Source organism: Solea senegalensis, linkage group LG2 (genome assembly GCF_019176455.1).
Source record: "Solea senegalensis isolate Sse05_10M linkage group LG2, IFAPA_SoseM_1, whole genome shotgun sequence".
Taxonomy (NCBI): domain Eukaryota; kingdom Metazoa; phylum Chordata; class Actinopteri; order Pleuronectiformes; family Soleidae; genus Solea; species Solea senegalensis.
In genome coordinates this window covers 19,776,278-19,796,934 of record NC_058022.1, presented here as the reverse complement: position 1 = coordinate 19,796,934, position 20,657 = coordinate 19,776,278, and the positions used below count along the sequence as shown (strand labels likewise).

The 20,657-nt window shown below is 39.1% G+C and overlaps 1 protein-coding gene across 3 annotated transcripts in view; it reads right to left on the bottom strand.

Annotated features, from left to right (window-relative positions):
• The window catches only part of impg2a (interphotoreceptor matrix proteoglycan 2a), a 60,368-nt gene that overhangs the window by 22,968 nt on the left and 16,743 nt on the right, over positions 1-20,657 (bottom strand). The window contains exons 15-22 of one of the 3 annotated variants that reach the window (XM_044019167.1): positions 19,648-19,932; positions 19,328-19,547; positions 18,383-18,593; positions 16,594-16,782; positions 14,616-14,817; positions 13,925-14,004; positions 13,364-13,424; positions 11,640-11,751 (exon numbers count right to left, since the gene is read on the bottom strand). In XM_044019167.1, the coding sequence (XP_043875102.1) occupies positions 13,382-13,424; positions 13,925-14,004; positions 14,616-14,817; positions 16,594-16,782; positions 18,383-18,593; positions 19,328-19,547; positions 19,648-19,932 (1,230 nt within the window). In that variant the 3' untranslated portion in view covers positions 11,640-11,751; positions 13,364-13,381. Of the gene's footprint in view, positions 1-11,639; positions 11,752-13,008; positions 13,037-13,363; positions 13,425-13,924; positions 14,005-14,615; positions 14,818-16,593; positions 16,783-18,382; positions 18,594-19,327; positions 19,548-19,647; positions 19,933-20,657 lie in introns of those variants that run through there. The other 2 variants (XM_044019168.1, XM_044019169.1) reach the window with 2 other exon arrangements.

Genomic DNA, 20,657 nt, shown 5'->3' with positions numbered 1-20,657 from the left:
ACTTATTTCTCAATGGAAAAACATTAATGTCAAACCAATGCTGCTTGTGACCAAGTAGGGGCAGCCCATGGCCAAGTGGAAGGGAATTGGGCTTGAAACAGGAGGGTTGTCAGTTCAAAACCCAAAACAGGTCAAGAGCTGGGGTGCTGCTGAGCAAAGTACTCAATCCCCATTGTGTGTTTAGACAGAAAGAGTTCACAACTGGCGTGTAAGATAAATGGGTTAAATGCAGAGGTCTAATTCACAATCACTAATTGGTGTGTACTGTATATCTATGCTCTATCATCACTCCCAGAAGGAAGAAAGGTAGACAATGTGTGATTGATTCCTATACCTCATGATTTGTTAGGGGCATTTAACACGTTAACACATTAACACCTCGAGAGTCTTTGAGGACACTGAACCATTATTGATTACTAAAAGGCAGAGTGGCTAGATCTGCTCCTTCAGGTTTCTGACATTTTCCATAAAAGACTACTAAAAGATTCCGCAGCTCCTAATTCAAGGGAAGTTGATGTTCCAGGTAAATTTAATCAAAAATAAAAAAGCTTACAGTTGCCCCACAGAGAGTTTATCTGAGTATGTAAAAAGAATGTGTTTGTTTAATTGTTTTGTTTCGCTTTGTGCTTCTGTGCATATAGCTATTCTTGGTCACTAAGTTGTAGAGAGTAAATGCATATGTTGGAAAGTTCAGTAATTTGATTTTAAAATAAAAAACCCAGGAATGTGCCTCACTTTTTCCAGAAAGACAAAAACGCTGACTGCAAGTCACTCGGCTCTTTATGGTTTTGTACGCGCTGTCTGGGTCAATCGTTTGTACAATGTTTGAGTCAATATGGCGAACAGCAGCTCGGGCAGCTACTTTCAGTCATTTCACTCCTATTTTAGACACAGTGAGTGCACACTTGGAAATGATTTAGAAAGTATTGACCAAAGAAAATAAAGAGTGTTTTTTTTTTTTTCATTTTGATCTATATTTGTCCAGGATCTCTCTGTGTCCACTGTGACACAACAGTCTTTTCTAATTAGCAGTCATTGGGGAGCAGACTGTTATGCAACCAAAACAACAAGGACCGCCAGATGATCACTTCTACAGTAATGTCACAAAACCAATACTGTGAAGCTGTAATCCTATAAACAGTGAGCACATTTTACAACGAGCATGTAATAACTTGTTGTTTTCTCCCTATTTCCATCATTTGAACCCTGTAGCCACTTAAAGCCAGTCTCTGAGCTCAGAGGAAATGTGAGCGGCTTCTCCCAAATCCAGGAAAAGAATACCTGCCATTCTATAAGCAGAATATTTCCCTGCGTCATCCACTCCACATGAGGAGCTGTTTTTGTCCTGCCCGCCCTGCTGTGGACTCATTGACAGAAGGTCTGGAACAAGACAGCTGAGGTCATGTTTTAACCAGTGTGGTTATTCATCATGTCATGAAGTAAATGCTCCATTACACCCACAACCTGGAAAAAAAAAGAAACTAATATTAATTATCCATTTTTTTTGTATCCCAGTGGGGACAAATACCTCATTGCATCAAAGGATTTTTCTGTCCCAGCTTATTACAATGGATTGTGTGTTTTGACAACACAACAACAATCACCAAAACAGAGGTGCTGCCAAACATCTAACTGATTCTCGCTGATAAGTGGCCAATAGGTAAAGTTCCTGCCAAATGACCAGGACTGACTCTAACCCTGATTAAAGAAAAATGACAAGAAGAACGATTTAGACTTTAAAGAGTAACTAAACTACAAAACCACTTTTTAAGGTATAAAACAGTGTATATGGATCCAGGCGCAAATCTTCACAGTTTAGGAAAGTATTGAAATTACACATACTTTTATAAAAAATAAAAAAATCAGGTCACCCTCTGCCTCTCTCTCGTCAAACGCCAGCTACTGCATTCCCATTTTACCATTGGTTGTTTTAGTCCGTGCTTGCATGACTGGCACTCTTTTATCTCATCAGTGCAAGGTTTGTTGTCCCAGTCTCCTCCTAAACGAAATAAGTTTTTGTCAATATTAAATGATGAAAAGCTTCATTTAAGTATTTAGCAGACGCTTTTATCCAAAGCGACTTACATAAGAGGAATAAACTACATAGAAGTATTGGAAAGGACGAGTGGACTGATAGAGGGTGAGAGGTCCAAGTGCACAAGGAAGCTCTAGGAAGAGCTCGGTTTTCAAGAGCTGCTTGACGATAGACAGGGACGCCCCTGTTCTGGTAGTGCTTGGTAGATCATTCCACCAGCATGGAACGACACACAAAAAGAGTCTGGAATGTCTTGTGCGGGGTGTTGGCACCACCAGACGACAATCCTTTGATGAACGGAGTATCATAAGTCTTTATGAGAGCATTTGGGAATCAAGCATTTGGCAAAATTAGCTGCAGAAGATGGAGTTTATTTATGCATTCAACAATATGTTGTAAGTTATTGTTTTACTGTTACTGTTGTGGTCAATTGGTTTATTCTTTATAAAGAAGAAAGGGAATAAACAAACTTTCAAAACAAAAGTTTCACATCACATTATTGGTGGTCAAGAATGAAGGTTTAAGTAATGAGTCAAATGGCTGAAATGAATACTTGGTGAAACAGCTAAAAGCTAACTGCTTGAAATAATGAACTAATGGGTGATTGAAGTTGTATTATGGCAAACTTGATGAAACATGCCCAAATGCTGAAGTTACAAATGTATGAAAAAAGTGTATTTTAAAATCGTAAGATGGATTTTTTCACTACTAGTGATAAATAACATTTTGAAAATCAATTCAGATGAACATGTGTAACGAGACGGTTGGTAACGAGTAGAGATATACTGTATGGCAACAAAAGTCAAGGCAGCTGTGATGAAGAAAAAATTAACTAACCAGCATTTTCTGAACCAAATGCTCATAAAAAGGTGAAGAATAAAAAAAAGTTGAAAAGCCAGTGTGCAAGTGTTTCCCCTGGCCTGCAGACTCTGTTGGACAGCTTTGTATCACAGCTAATGGCGTCACACTCATGTGCACAGACACGCACTCTACTTCCCATCAGGAAAACTGCTCATCCCAGAACATCTGTGCAGTATAAATCACCCTTGCAGAGCGTTACCTCACAAACCACCAGGCCTAAGAGTGACAAAGCGAAAAGCCCATGGCAGCGGCTGCCAAGCAAGAGAAAGGAACTTAACCATCCAAAAAGTGCAATACATCATTTTTAATTTCCAACAAAATTATGCTTCAAGTGGGATTTGGGGATGAGAAATAAAAACAGGCTGAAAAATAGGCTGATGCAACAGCTCAAATCGATGCCTGTTAGGATATATGTATGTCCACGTCTGTTTGACCGTGTAGTCTGATTTGGATGCTAATATACTAGTATTAATAAAATGATGTCAAATACTTCCAATTCTTAATGATCTCCTACTTAAAACTCAATGCTTCTAAGAGCACTGTTAAATCACATGCAGGTTGAAAAACTAAAACAAGATTAAAATGAAATAATTAATTCAGTAGATTGATGAATGCTGGCCCTGTGTTTAGTGAAGGTCAGATTTGGGACTGGAATATCAGAAGAGTGGTGTAGTGGCGAATGTGGGTGGGGCCACTTTTCTATGTCCTTCTGAGTTGGAATGTCCTCCACTGACACCGGAATGCTTTCTTGCATATATACCATAGACAGATCAATGTAATTGTTGCTGTCGATCCCACTGACTTCCTGTGAGTAGGAAAGTCTCCGCACACTGCAGAGGGCTCATAGTCTTCAGCTCCAGCATGATACGTCTGCCCTGCAAGTTCAGCTGCCTTGTAAGTGCGTAGGTGCAGAATGTTGCAGTGCTGCCTGGATCCAAAAAGCCTCAATATATGCAACCGTTTCCCTGTGGACAGTCACTGGTGCGCTTGCACCTTTACCTTATCACCTCCTCTTTCGTTGCTGGAACCTTCTGATTTGGTCATATGTAACATGGTAGGATTTCAGTCCACAGACACTGCAAGTCATCCTTTTCTTACAGTCCTTGCTAACATGTCCTTTTTGTCCAAAGCATAGTCCTGATTTCTTGAGGAACTCAAATCTGTCCTTGTGTGGACTTTTCATCATTTTTTGGCACTTTCTCTCACAGAACAAACACGGTTTACTGGAAGCACCGCTGGGATATATAGCGTCACCCTTTGACATTTGGGTATTAAGCCTCTCAGTTTTGATTGGGGTAGCAGGCGTGGCAAAGCTACTTCCTGTTCTTCCCTCTGGTTTTGTGCGTGGCATGATATCGGTTTTACCTTTGTCTCTTTTGGCCATCGTTGACTCCAGTAATCCACCGAATATCGGATGCATGATGACCTTGGCTTCCTGGTGCACAAATTCTACGGGATCAGTGAACCTGATTCTGCTTCCTCTTTTATCCTCTATTTCATATGCACACCCCCTCCACTTCTCCATGAGCTTGTATGGCAACTTTGATGCTACCTATGTTGGTAAGGGTGTCCAGTTCCTCCATGTGTTTGAGGTCCTCCATGGTGCTGTGACAGCTCACAAGAAATAGCGAGAAGTCGCAGAGCGCTTGTCTGTCCTCTGACTTAACTTTAGGCCAGTTATATGCCCTTTCCAGTCACGGCTATCACATTCTCATCACCATAGTTCTCGTTAAGGAGTTTCATTGCATAGTCATATCTCTGACTTGCTGACTTGTACTCGCAGCCCCCTTACAAGCTCTCGTGGCTTGCCCCTGGTATATTGCTCCAAGAAGTACCATTTTTCCACATCATCGTAAGTTCCAGAGTTTATAGTGTGGTTGAAAGCCCTTAGAAAGTGCATTTGGACTATCTGGGTATCTCATAGGACTACTGGAATTAAGCTAAGTATCACTTCTGTAGGTCTTTCTTATTTGGTTGCTATTTCATTAATTGCTATTGTATCTAGCTGGGTTGCTTGACTTTAGTGACTTTTGTCTGTTTAGTTAAGGTGAAAGATTTTTAAAGATATTTTGTCTGCTAGGTCAAAGAGAAAGTTGTTATTGTTGCTGTTTTGACATAGTTTCTCTTGAGCCATCACCATCACCAGGTGAGAAGTTTTACTGGCTACAGGGGAGTGGCCAACACAGCTGTAACCAATCAGCACCTAATCAGGTGTCTTTTAAAAAGCAGCACTCACTTTGAAGCGGCAGCTTCAGCGGCAGACTCTTCAGATGAAGACACAGGAAGACAAAGACAAAGGAGTCTAAACCGGAGTCTAACAAGGAGGGTAACGAGGCTAAGTACCTGTACCTGCAAGTGTTTTCTACCTTTCACATATGTGCATTTTTTCCATTCCTGTTCATGTCTCTTCTCATAGATACTACAAACCTCACAATCACTCACAGCATCACCGTAACCTGTCCTCACTTATCTATCCCACCCGCTCCACACACATCCAACACCTTGTCGCAGGAGGCCTGTGGTACAACTGTTCTTCTCATACCAGCTCCTGTCTTTCGTTTGCTGTTTTATGGCGACGTTCGGCTGGTCAGGTCCGAGTTACATAAGCCGAAGATTTTCTTATACGAAACTGCTTTTTTTTTTGCAGTGAGAGAAAGTTGTTTGTACCATGATGAAATCGGCAATTAAGCGCTGGTAAAGTTAGCACAACTTACAAAGAAGTGAACGGAGGCATTTCCGTTTCCGCCGGCATTCGGCCATGTCCGCTCGGCCGTGGGAGGTCTCAGTGATGCATCAGTGCGTATGACGAAATCACGTTGGGGCGAGCCCTCCCGGAGCCCATTGAAATGAATTTCAGGGTCCAAAATTAGAAAAAAAGAATCTCAACATGTAAGTCTATGAGAGCTTCTGGGACGATTTTCAGTCTGACTGAAATCATCTCAAGGGGGCGTGGCTACGGGGGGGAGTGACAACGTCACAGTGATATTCAGGCTGCTGTTGGACAATATTATTAAGACTTAGACTGGCAAAATAAACTCTCTCTCTCTCTCTTTTTTTCGTGTGGCTTAAGGAGGGCGGTGCACTGTCGCCCACTATGGGCCAGCCGCTCCTGGTCCATGGTAGCTTTTATCTAAAGACCAAATTAACATAGAAGGGCCATGTTCTTTCCTTGTGAGAATATTTAATTTAAAACTACTTCAACTGTTCATAAATTACATTGTAACAAGTGTCAAATCTTGCATCAAGCACCCGACCTAACCGTGAACTAAAACTAACTTAACTCTGGCTCCTACAAGTAGGATGAGGGAAAAGCAAAAAATGACTTGCACACAACAGCCAGTGAACTCTTGGTCACCCATTACATGCAGTGCACCGCTGATGAGGCACATGGGCCGTAAAGAGGGAAGTAATCCAGCTCATTGTTTTCACACAGGACACATAATGGAGCCTCCAAACTTGGCAAGAGTCTCAACTGTAGAGAGGAAGTTAAGCTTATATCACTGGTGAAAAACCTTCCTAGAAAGCTGGTTTACTCAATAGTCTTACAATATGGTCACTGGTCATTCAGATCAGCTTTAGCAAATAAATATTAAATTATAAGGCTTTGCATACACGTAATTCCTCACTGATACTTATACTTTCATATTAATTGTACTGTGTTTTATTGTACAGAGCATAAAATGGAGATATTGCTATTGTTAGTCACACTATGTCATCGTACAAATATGAATTTAAGACCAAGTACTTCACTTTTTGAGCATGTAATGCTTAGTGCTATTTTGAGGCAGGAAGTTTAAAATATGTGACAAACAGGTAAATAAAAACTTTAAGAAACGTTTTGTTTTCTTTTTAAATTAAAAAGGACCTCATTGTTTACTTAAAATCAAATAACAGGTATGTATAAGCACTTTGGTTCTGACTGTGTCGTTTCAGGCACATCTGTGAGTAATTTATTGTTTTGCGTCACTAAATAACATTCTTCTCCTAATATTAATATTAATATTATTATAACAACAAAAATAACAATAATAATAACAATAATAATGAGAAGAAGAAGAATATGTACCATTTATCTCCTCATAAATCAGCAGACTTTTATAAGTCACTTAACAAGAGTCCGCACAAACACAAGGGAATTGGCTGCAGACTTATTGAGATATCAAGTAACGCCTCGATGGGCTTATCAGTGTAATTAACTGTTGAGGAAAGACCTGTTCACTTACATGATCCCGTGTTTTATAGCCTTGACGCTGAAGTGGGGATTATTAGTGTCCAGAAAGTATGAAGAACCCCACACAAACACATGCCAGACGTATCATCCATCGTGATACGTTTTAAATCTACCATCACTGGTTCGAGACAGGACTCCAGCACACATTTGGTTACAGTATGAAGAAAAAAAACAGACGTTAAAAATTGGCTCTCTCGTGCTTCCAATTCCCTGACATGTAATATGTTTATTTTTCACAGCTCATTTCACGTAAAAACACAAAAGGCCCTCCAGTGGTTGGATGGGATCAGATCAGACGCATCCAAAATGCCACACACTCATCGAACCTTCAGTGGTGAAAACTGAAGCATTTTCCCAGAGTCCGAGGGGACGTCCTCAAATGTCCTGTTTTATGTGAAGCAACAGCACATAAGCCAAAGATAAGTAGTTTACAGTGTCGTTAAAAAATAAGGACATGAGAAAATAAATCGCAATATAGAGGCTAAAGCTTGTATTTTTTGTCATAATAAAATACCTTAATAACTGGCTCATCAATTATAAGAGAAGTTGCCACTTGTTTTTTTACGTTGATAAATTAATCAGTTAAATCGATTCTTGATAGCTGATGGTACTTGTTGCACTTGCTTGCCTAAAGATGTTAAGGTCTTACAGGTACAGTTAGACCTATTAGCAGTAGTCAGTATGTACGATGCTGTGGATTTACAGTCAGTGTAGCTTTTAAGATAAACAGATTAATGGACAAAATCCAAATTCATAATGGCACAGTGACAGGTGTCTCTGTCCAAGCAAACAACCATGAGTAAGAGCTGGATTACCAACTGGACCCCAGAGCCCCAGGGGCCCGTGTTCCAAGGTTTACTCCATGTCATTTTGGTCCACTCAGCATGATTAATCCCACATTTGTTAGAAATTTGAGTCACTGAAGGATGATATCAACACTGACAGTTCCCTCCATCTTTCATCCTGTCTGTGGATGGTTTTACTTTCTATTGTGGTCGAACAAATTATCATTATTCTTTCACAGGAGATATGTGGGTCTCTAAGCAACCGTTATTATGATCATCTGCATCCATACAGCTGACATTTATTTCCATTATTGATTGATTAGTCTAACATTCTAAAACAGTAAAAACCAAAACAAACAAAAAAATACATCACTCCCAAATTGCAACTGGAATGTTGAGTTTACTAATGTGAAAATTGATGTCAACTCACAAATATTTACATTTAAATAGCTGCAGAACCTTTTTTTGACACATTGACTCAACAGTTTTTCTGGAAGCATTGGGAAATAATGGAACTGTCACGTACAGGGGCAAAAAAAGTAGAAGAGATAAAGAAATTAATTAATAATTTGATTACAAATATATAGAAATAAATGTTAACAATGTCAGCAATTTATGCATTGCTGTATTTACTTGTTTAGTCCAACTTTCCTCACTCGAGTTCCTCAATCCTCGAAACAAATTATGCTCTCCAGCATGAAAACATTAGATGTCATGCTGTCAGCATGCTGTAATGATTTCCTCTCTCACTCCATGTGTTCCATTTTTCACCCATGTTGCTCTGCACTGAAGTGACACTGACTTCATACTGTTAAAGAGTCCAAACTGGGTCAGTGCAGAGCCACTTGTTGCTGCATCCAACATTAACATTAAACACAGGAACACCCTCCTGCTCCATCACTGCAGTGGTTTCCATTTTCTTGGATTAAATGAGATGAAATGACACCATCATTGTCCACCAACACACACCCACTGATCTCACCAAACCACACCGAATATAATCCAAACATCTGGAACAATGCACTAAAACATAAAACATAACCAAAAAAAGAGGAGAATATCTCTTCAATTTCTTCTTCATACAGCACAATGGCACACTGTTAACATTCATGTTGTTTTACCAAGTCGATGGTTTGTTTACACGATGTCCTGCACTTACACAGACATTAAAATACACAGCAAGAATCAAGAATGTGCAAGCAGTGTGTGACGCATAATGATTACTGGTATACAAGGTTTTAGAAACGGTTTTCAGCACAGACTAGCCTTTAATTTAATCCATACATGCCGAAGGTAATTTGCTCTGCAGATTATTTGGAGGCAACTAAACACCTGATTCAACCGTGATGTGGAAGAAACCAATATGTATATATATATATATATATATATATATATATAAGTCACTACTGTATAGCCTCTTTGTTTTACTCTGTTGCATTGTGTGAGAAGAAAAACACATTTAGTCAAGTGAAAGTATCAATACCAGAATGTCGATTTACAAATAAGAGTAAAGCATTAATAGGTTAATCCATAGCTAAAAGAGGTGAGAAGATAAAATACTATTTAAGCCCCCATTATTTGATTATTAATGTGGACAAAGGTTGCATAAAATTAAAATAATTTCAATATTGCACTTTATTAAATGTATTTTGTCTGTATCTTATGTAAAATATTTCATTTTTGTTTATTTTCTATATTCATTGAGATTCTTATACAAGACGCACAAGGTGTACTGAAACAGTGGAAACACACATGATTTACATCAGACAATGAAATAATACAGTGAAATAAGTCTCACGTGCATTACAGGAGATGATATGTAAAATGTTTGGGTGTTTGCCCAAGGATGTTGACAAAAACTGTATGCAGACACATATAAAGCATGAATATAAAAGTTGCATTAGAGACGCATGTTGTGAAAGGCATGGTACTGTCACGAGGGTCTGCTGCACCAGTGTTTATCACTTGTCATTTAAAAGAAGAGCAGGATGAGAAGCACGTAATGTAAACAAGAAGCTATAGGAACATGATCTATATGTCTGAGTCTAATCCTTTAACCAAACTCACCATCATACAAAAACCTAAAAGCTGTAGTCAGCTGCAGATGTGAGGATCCACATTCGAGGGACTAGAAGGGTCAAATAAAACAACTCCAGGGAGAAACATATAAAAATACCAAAGAAAAACGCTGAAATTATTCTGTCAGAAGTTTTCAGACTGAAGAGTAGGATACTGGCCAAACAAGTAGGCATTTTGTGTGTGTGTGCATGTGTGTGCGTGTGTAAGAAGAATCGCTCGTAACCTTGATGGCTTTTCAACATTTGTGGTCGTCTTCCCAAGGAGCACATGTTGTTTATAACCTTGCTTTTCCTGGTTTTCCTATTCTTTCACTTACGTTACATATGAGGTCTGAAGGCAGTCCATTTGATCAAATCCCTGGGCTGCATACCCCACAGCATTTTTTCCAGTGAAATGTGTTTTCACTTATTTCTGGATCCGAGAGCAGTAAAGGGTTCACGATCTGTCTTTCTCACCTCACCACTGTTTTCATTTTCTCACGTCTGCAACACTATACATACATTTACAAACATACACCATTGCTTCTGATTGATTGAGCCCTCAAAATGGCCAAAAGAATCACCTGCCAGTATAGACAGCTAGTTGCTGTAAGTTTGCATTTACATGTAAGTTAAATAAATATAGTATATATTTAGTATATATAGGTTGCCATTTGGGGAGATCAGTCATTTAACTTACAATTAGGAACAGGAGTGAAAAGCTAGCCTGACAATCCCTTAGTTATAAATTCCACATTACTGACTGTATTGAACAATTAAAGAATTCAAAGACAAAGAAGTTTGTCACCATTTGAACTAAGCCAGACTAACTCCCTGACCTATTTGACCTTATCTAACTCCCTACCAAAAGGGGATACTCCAAAACTATTCCCTTAATACACAATACTTATTTAATATATAAGGACAATTTGCTGGTGTTTAAACTGTAAAAAACAATCATTATAGATGCTAAATTACACTTACAATTTAAGAAAGCACCATTGACTGTCCGTCCATCCATTCATCAATCCCCGGGGTGGTGCTGGTAAGGCAAGAGTGCTGTGCTAACCACTACACCAACCATGTGGCCACACCACACACTAAAAGCAAAATAAAATAATAATATAATATACATATTTACAATAATATGATACTCCATGGTCCACACAGCGGAGCAGTTGCTCGCATTGTTCACAGCAAGAGGGTCACCGGGTCAATCCTGGTTTGACCTTTCTGTGTGGAGTATTCATGTTCTCCCTGTGGGCATGTGGGTTCTGTCCGGGGCTGATTGGACACTAAACTGTAGGTGTGAGAGTGAAAGGTTATTCATCCCTGTGTGTTGGACTGGTGACCTGTCCATCCCCCCTGCAGACCCTCATGTGGAGGATGAAGCAGTAGAAAATGAGTGAGTGAGTGATATTCCATTTTAAGAAGGGAGCAACAGGAAATGATAGAAACGAAAAGCCATTAAGCAATAGTACAACACAGTATTAGTTGTTTTTCAGTCAGCTTTTCAAGTAAGAAATGCTGTCCAGGTTTACCCAAACAGATATGTCCAGTAGATGAGCAGCAAAAATGTAACGTCTCATGATGACACAGGCAGTTCACCCAATCACGAGAAGGCACGGCGGAAGAAGGAAGAGCAGTCAACACCTCTGCTCACACAGACAGACAGAGATCATGCAGGCCCTTTATTAGGAAAATAATAGTGTACTGAATGACGGTCCCTTAGAAACAGTAGTCTCAGGGAACTTCACTTTTTTATGAGCCCAGAGGCATTTTCTGTGAAGCAGAAGATGAAATTCACATTTTACAAACAGTAGCTGATATTGACACAAAACACAGCCTGTCTACTGTATATACTATAAGCTTAGATTAGCTTAGCAAGGCCTAGCTTAGCCTGAAGACTGGAAACAATTACCCTGCCTCTGTCCAAAAAGCAATAATCCAAAAACCATATTATAAAGATGTCAATTTGTCATTTTGATGGGGATTTGTACAGGACTATTCCTTGGCTTGACCGGTCACTTCCTGGAGTGTCCTGTGGTTGTACGCCAACAACTCCAGGCCAATAACGTAACTCTGTATATTAACATCTGCAAAATTTATATCCATATTTTCCCACTTCTATTTTAAGCTTTGACAAAGGCTATATAACAAATTCATTACAGAGAATATGGTTGCTGGTCAGCAGATGTTGTGGACTTTGGACAAATGCTAGCTTTTTACACTTGTTTCCAGCCTGTATGCTAAGCTAAGCTAAACGCCAACTGGCTTCAACTACAAAGTTGTCATCCAGACATTATCGAAGCAACTTGGATCTGCACATTTTCCGAAAAATGTCAAAGTGTTTCTTTAAATGTATTGTCACATTTACTAGGCGTAAATCCTGGGTCCTAGTGCAACACATTTTAAAACTTGGTAAAATAATAACTCACAGGTGCTTATACTTAAAAGCTGGCTATTGAGTGATGTGTTAATGATAGTAGCATTCATTATTTCTTCACCCTTTTCATGTAGTTTTATATAGTCAGATTTACATTAACTATTTGAAGGCCTCAGTTGGGCTACCATCAGTGTTCGAGTCCAATTTGAGTTCCCATTTTCTCAATGTTCAAATCTAAGTCTTCAAGGCTTTTGTCAGTTGGGCTCCGGTGTTTTGCTCTTTATGTCAGTTACAGTTAAGTAACTGACACACTAACAAACATAGAGTGTTGCCATGAACTGCATGTCAATTGCAGGAACAAACAATAAGCACTACTATCTAGTTGGACATGTGAATCTTCCCTGCACAACATTGAATGGCATTACCAATGCTATCAATATCTAATGACAAATTATTTGGGCATATAAAGAAAAAAAACAAAAAAAAAACACTCTTCATCAATTATGAAATCTGAGTCTCCACCTTTTGAGTCTGAATGTGGTCAATGCTCGAGTCAAAGTCCTATGGAGTGTTTCCACTGGCTCGACTTGCCTCGCCTTGGCACTGATGACTCCGCCCACATTGAGTAGGTCATCTTTTTGAAGTGGAAAACCAACCTAAACCATGTTGTGGCGAGGCGAGCTGGGACCACAGTGGAAAAGGGCCACTAGTCATGGAACTCAGTACTACAACAATGGCTCCCATATTTCAAAATTGTAAAAACATATTGTCCTCCAATAGCCTATTTACTTACTTGCCCATTTGCATCTACATTAGGGTTTGTCCAATTCCTACTACTGATATTGTAACCTTTTCATAGGTGTATAAGTATTTAATGTCTGTCAAGATAAATGTTTGTTATCATCTAAACTACTGTAGCTGATACTAGTATTTTTAACTTAACTCTTGGACTCTACTGTGACTACAACTAGAAACCTACACCACAGATTATGAAGAAAGAGGAAATACCTTGTTCACAGCAGAGGTTCAACTTTGTGCCGAGGAGTTCTCTCTGCAGGTATCCAAGACACTGCAGCAGATGCAGATACAGACATATTAGAGTTTTATCACTCCGGGGAAATCTCTGATTCTACTTACTGCACAAACAAGCACCTGCAATTTAACTCAGGATTTTTCTGGCATGAAAGATCTCCATTGCACAGACAAGAGACAGCCCCAAAGCCAGATCCCATTTAAATACCATCACAGCCATTACACACACATCAACACACTGCTAATGCCAAACTGTTGGCAGACAAAGGAATGTCTGTGTGTCGTAATTGTTTCTGTCTCACTGTATCAGCTTTGTGCTTTGCTGGTGAAGATTTTAATAATGATGAATCTGCCTCCCCACTGATTTGGCATGGCTTGACCCACTCATCTCCTCCAGCTCTCTACTAATAAACTAATCCTATTTTTTTTCAGTCTGATCTTTTCAACCTACCATATCTCAAACTCCTATTTAACATCTTGCCTGGACAGTTTATCTCACTGTGGTGTACATTGGGGGAAAACGAGAGAGGCACTTACACTTGATGCTGCCGTACAAAGTCTGCAAACTGCCGGTCCTTCGCGTAGAGCTCAATGATGCGTATCCTGTCTTGGATTTCCTGCAGAAACACATGATATCAGTCAGGAGGGACCATTACATCAGTACATCATGGGCAGATAAAGAGTAAAACGAACAGGCAGAGACTCAAACCAAACAAGACATTATACAAAATGATTTCAAGAATACCAAAGCAGTTGGTGGAAAAAGGCTATTGCAGCTTTAAGTGTCTGCAGCTCTGATCATTTTCACATAAAACGTGGATGTGGGAAGGGAAAGAGATGTGCCTTACCATGGGTTACTATTACACCTGGCAATCAATTTGTCTTAAGCAAGACAATTTTCACTTTTTGCATTTCAGAATTCCAAAAACAATTATCCTCTCACACAGTTTCCCAAAATGGAGCTTTAGTGTCTTCTGAGTGTGTAAATCTTAAGACTCAGTAACCAGATTTTTTCGTGATCATATTTCAAAGTTAGAAACACCTGATTAAACAGTTTTTATTAACCTGTATATATGGAGAATATATCAGGACTGTAAATGGTAATAATTCTTACTTTTCAGCATATATGAATGGCAAATGTTCCACACTTCAGTAAATATAATAATTTAAAAAAGCCCTGTTAATGTAGCCAAGGTGTCTCTGCTGAGCCAGCAGCCCACACACGTACCTCCTTGGTCAGTTCACTGTTTTCATAGATGTGTCGTATCTCCTCACTGCTGAAGTCTGTGGAGGCCTCAGCGCTGGCACTGCTGTAGTGTGGAAACTCAGGATAGCGGCGGTAGTAGTGGCTGTAGCCTGTGGTGACCTCACTCTCATACATCGGATTGTACTTGGTTGCCCTCTCCAGAGACGGGAGACTCTCTGCTTCCCTGCAAAACAGTACACAGAGAATTTAGTGCCGCCAGTGTAGAGAGTGGTGACACAGTAACTCTGTGTTTAAATTGTAGTGCATAAGTTTGAAATAGAAAAACGCGTCTACTCAAGCCATTGTCAAATTAGGTCACGAAACACTAATTGAGGAGATCAGCTGGTGGTGTTTAGATTTTGTTTTGATCTTTACAATCATGCTACAATAAAAAAAAATCACCAAAAGTTACGAAGTGCAGCTTTAAGCCTTCAGCTTCCATATTTACATCCGAGTCAGTGTCCAGACTATTTAAAAGCCTCTTTGTTCAGTATTTTCACGGCCTTATGGAAATAGATCAACACCAGAGCTGTGTCTCAGGGCTGGATCCTACCAAGTGCACAGCCAATGGAGGAGATGACTGTCGTCTGTGCACTCAGGAGGAGACAGGTGTCATGCACTGTGTGAAATGAGACAGTCTAGACAACACAACTCACAGGTTCCCCTTCTTCTTCTCCTAATAAATTCCAACAGGCTGAATGCCAAAAGGTTAAATGCTGCCCTCCACAGTTCAAAGTCCGGAATCACAGTTCTTCTGCCTCTCAAAGACTGACAGCTGATATATATATTTCATTTTTGTAGTCTAACAGTAGTATTTTTTTAGTCTTCTGTTGTACCAGTGTTATTAGTTTTCTGACAATTTATTAGTTTTGATGGACCCTCCAGTTATTATTGTGTTTTAAATATTTTATGTAATATGGGATATCTCTCAGACTAAGAGACAAACATGGACATTCATTTCCTTTAAATGTTACTAACCTGAAATTTGATTTACAATTATAACTTATCTCCACGCAGATTTGTGATTTGAATAACAGATAGAATTTGCACAAAAATAAAACACTATTGTTATTAATTTAGAGTTTATTTCATTTATTTATTCTTTTTTTGGTTTACAATTATCCAGACTTCACCAAGCCTGTTCTTGTTTTGTTGTAAAAAAGGTTTACAAAAAAATGCTCTGTCTTTGGCGTGCAAAGGATTTTTGAAGGATGTTCAAAAATGGACATTTGTCAACCACATGAGAATAACTTAACGATTCATGTGTCAATCGGGACAGCCCCCGTCACGACACATTTTGACAACGTCCAGACGACAAATCCACACTTGGGAGGATCCAGACCGTGGATTGAGACACAGCGGATACTTTGTGTGTGTGTCTGCATAATAGAGAAAAAGTGAAGAGAGCAAATGAGGTAAAAGACACCAAGACAGATCGAGAGTGTTGGCCACCTTAATGTGAGGTAAGGGCAGTAAAGAATGGTGCGGTGGATGAGTTTGGCTCTCTGACTGAGGATACAGTTCCTAGATGTCTCAATGTTTTCTGAACCCTTCAAGAAAATAACCAGACTCCTATGATACAAAGCTGTTTACGTACGCATCGAGAGAAGGTCCTCAAAAAAAAGCCTCTGCTCTCTATCAAACTGGAAAAAGGTTGTGTTTATACACAGGAGGAGAGTTAATAGCTTTTGCAGACCGAAAAAATTCTCACTGGTTAGTCCATCATTCACTGTTCAACTTTTTAAACTCTCTGGTGAAGGTTTACTGCATATAGATTATATAGAGATTATAACCGCATTTAAATGTATTTTTAACTCCATCCAATATGTTGAATTATACAGAATCTTTTAAAACTAGACTTTGGTACCTTGTAATCATGAAACCTAATCTGATATGGATTATATGTGACACTCATCCCAGATTATTTCTTGGATTGTTTTAATCGGCTGCCATTCTTTACCTTATGGGGTCCTCCGTCTCATCTTTGTCATACTGATCCCGTAATGTCCTGGCCAGGAAAAAGATCACACCAGACGCCACCAACAGGAAGCCAGCTACAGAGGCGACTGCTATGCCAACCACCAGTGGCTCAGATACATACTCCTCACAGTGTTCTCCTCTGTACCACCAGTTCTCTCCGACGCGGCACCTTAAGTGAAGATTGAAATTTGTCAAAGTGTTGTGACAAACTGGGTGCCTTTAATTAACAAACAATAAAAGACATGCAATCAAAATCTCACTCAGTCATCACTGTTCTTTTGTCTTTTATACTTACTAAATAATGTATTTCATGTTGACATAGTTAAATACAGATTAATTATTACATTCTGTATGTGTCATAAATCATTAAAATGCCATGTTTTGAAGCAAAATGTTTGTTTTCTGTCTCCATGGAACAATACATTACTTTTAGCTGGACAGTGAGAAATAAACAACTATCCAACAGCATCTGGAGCTTGCGTTAATGCTTTATGATCTGGTGCAGGGTGTGAATCAAAGGTTCACACTCATCTTGGCACACACAATCTCTTGTGTGTCTGTTCATGCTCATTCCAGTGAAAGCTAACCACATACAACAGCCACAGCGGAGCCAGAGGACGTGTTTCTGTCACTGATCATTCCACTCACACACATGCCTGCGCAAATGTTCACGCACAGACACTAAAGCACAAACAACACGGTCTGTTTTTGTGAATGATTCTTAGAAATTGTTATAGCTAATTACAGATGTTGAAAACGAGTTGCGCCATCATACTCCGTACACACAATTTTGCTAAATGCTAAAGATGTGAAATGGAACAAAATCACCAGGTCATAAAAAATATAGCTCAACAGACTGTATCTATTATTTTAATCTATTCACTTTAATCACTTCAAGAATGTGAAGTAATTGACATGGAGAGAAGCCATGATGGATGGATGGATGGATGGAAAGAGAGGTCAGAAGCTTAAGTCAAATGTTGAATCCAATGTTTAAATCCATATAAATACATAATACGTAACATTTCTGCATCAAAATATCTAAAACTGAAGAGACTAATCGTGAGTAGCATGAATCCTTTGCTAGTTTCTGATGTCAGCAAATAAGGTAATTTTATATATTTATTAAATTAAATAGTTTTGAATTAAAAATGTACTAGGCTAAGTATGTAGATTTAGCTGGACTCCATGCTGAAACCAATTCTCTATGATATCGAGACTTCTCTTCACTCAGTACACATCAAATATGTAAGGGTGGAGAAATATCTCAGAGAACCATGGTTACAAATGTGTAAACACACAATTTTTCAGCACTTTTAAGTTCTTTTTACTGATGTCATTTCAATATAACTCTTGATCTTGCTGGGCCTGATTCTGGCATTTTCAGTTGCTGACAGTCTACTCATCAAATCCACACCGAGGTCCAGGTGCTGAGGGAGGCTCCAGTCTCCCTTTTATATGCCAATGACTCATCAACATCATTTTGAAGTTGCTGTTATTATTATAAGGTAAATAATGTCACATACTGTTACTTTCAAAGGGTCTTTTTTGAAAACATGCCTCTCATTTCCTCGTGATAAACATCTAGTGCAAAAGAAATCAACTTTAAAAACTAGAACCTGCGACTCAGGCCTCCTACACAAACGGCGGTGACAACTGACAAATCTGTTTTGGATTAGGTGATGGAGCACTGGCCTCACAAACCTGCAAATCTCAGACACTCTTTCCTGCACACACACGCAAATGACTTCCCCCTAATCCCCACCCACCTGCAGATGGCTCCCTGGCCAGGGATGATGTCACATTTGCCGTCATTGAGGCAGAAGTCAGTCTCCAGCTCACAGATACTCTGACAGGGCAGCCCATCCACGCTGAAGTAGCCAGCATTACAGACACACTCCGCCTCCCCCGACCACTTGTTTACCTTACACTCTGCATACTCATTACACGCCTGGAACTTACAGGGATCAGCCTGGTCACCTGGATGTCAGCAAAACAGAAGAGTGTTAAAATACATAAAAATATCAACTTGTCCAAGTTTCATATGAGGTAACATTATGAAAAGACTTTGAGTTAGATAAGAGGACCTATGTCACACTATACAGAGTGTGCTTTGGTGAGACTCAGACAGTTTACGACAGCTCAGCCATGATTGTAAACATAAGCGTGAGTCTGGTATCATGAATGGCCAATTATAATCATACTGATGTACTCAAATACACAAGAGTCTGAAATACCACATGAGGATGTGAAGAAAACGGCCAAGAAAATGCTGTTAATCTGTTAATATAATGTATGCTATACTATAAATAATGTAAATGACTGTACAATAATTAAACACATTCTTTCCACAGACAATTGTATAATATGAAGACTACAGGCACCATTTCTTGGATATGTAATCACTGTAAGGCAAACGTTTGACTTTTGACCTTTTTACTTATTATCTCTCTCAGTTTTTGTTCTATTAAAATTCTACTGTTGGATGTTATTATCATACTGTTTATCAACCTAACTTCCCTCTATTGTTTTTGTATGTATTCCTCTGAAATCTAAATTTTAAACCTTGTGATTTTGTCAACCAATTGCATTTAATTTGTTTGAAAACTCCCATATTGATTGAATGAATGAATGAATCAATCAATCAATCAATCAATCAATCAATCAATCAATCAATCAATGATGATATAAGTCAACCAGTGTACATCGTCTACCTGACTCAACATCCAGAGAGTATTTATCGATGGCCAGGTTCATGGTCTGGTAGGCGGTGTTGCAGAAGTCTTCCAGGATCAAATAGACTGTAGTGGTGACACCACGAGCCACAGGTTTCCCAAACTTCATCCGACTGTTCACCACAATGCTTCCATTCCTGAAGTTCAGGATCTCCAGATTCTCAAAGTGAGTCAGGTTGGACTGCAGGTAGGGCACAAGCTGTGAAAAATTTTAAAAATTGTAATTGTAATTGTAACTTTTTTTTTTTCTTAAACAAGTGTGGGACAACAACAGCTGTGAGGAGTTGCAAAAGGTTTACCAGCTCTAAAAAACGTTGTTCCAAAGCTTTGTACTCTGGGGAGCTCTTGTTGAAGAGATCATCAGAGAAGACCATGTTGGTCACCCTCAGACTGAAGAACACCATCAGTGCTCGTCCAGGATTCGCAGGCATGGCGATACTGGCCTGGTCAGTGCCGTGTGCCACGCCAAATGGAAACCCAGTGCTGCCCTCCTCTGTGTGGTTAATCAAACCGTAACCATAATGAACCACATCATAGCCTTGCTCTCCATTGGTGACATCATCCAAGCCTTCAATGGTCTGGACCTTGGGTATGAAAGAGTGAAATAGTTTTCAGATCAGGGCACAAAAATGCATATTTTACGGAGGTGTTTTTCTTTCTCAATATTCAAACTGACACAAAATTCAATCATTTTTATTTAAGAATTCAGCAGCCTTATCCTTGAAGTTTATGTTTATGTTGAATTACTTTTATCTTTTTGACTTCTATTATCCAGGTTGTATATAATTTGAATGGTAATTTTACACTAAAATTGTTCAGGTTCTGTAATTCCAAGGTCCAGATAAATAGAGAGTTAATGAGGTCAGAGATGTAATTAGGTTAATCTATGGTCAATATGGGGCCATGTGGTGGTGAAGTCACTAGCCCCAGTCCATATGTGTTTTGATTCAAATCACAGGGAAACATACAAAAGTCTGAGTTTACAAAATCACTTGTTGCTGTGATTTTCAACAGTTATCACCACAATGGGACCAATGAAAGACAGATGAACCTCCTCTTACCATGTATGATGCTGGGAAAACACACAGGAGCAGCCAATCATATGAAAGCTATCATTATCAAGCTTTGTTTATTTGACTGACAATTGAATGAATTCTCTTTTCTCGTTTTTTAAATTATTTTGTTTCTGTTTCATATTTTGTTTCTATCAAGGAACCGTGACTGCAAACTGCAAAGCAGAAATGTGAACAAATAAAAAAATACAGAACTGAAAAAACTGTGAAACACAGGCCACTTTGTTCCCATATAT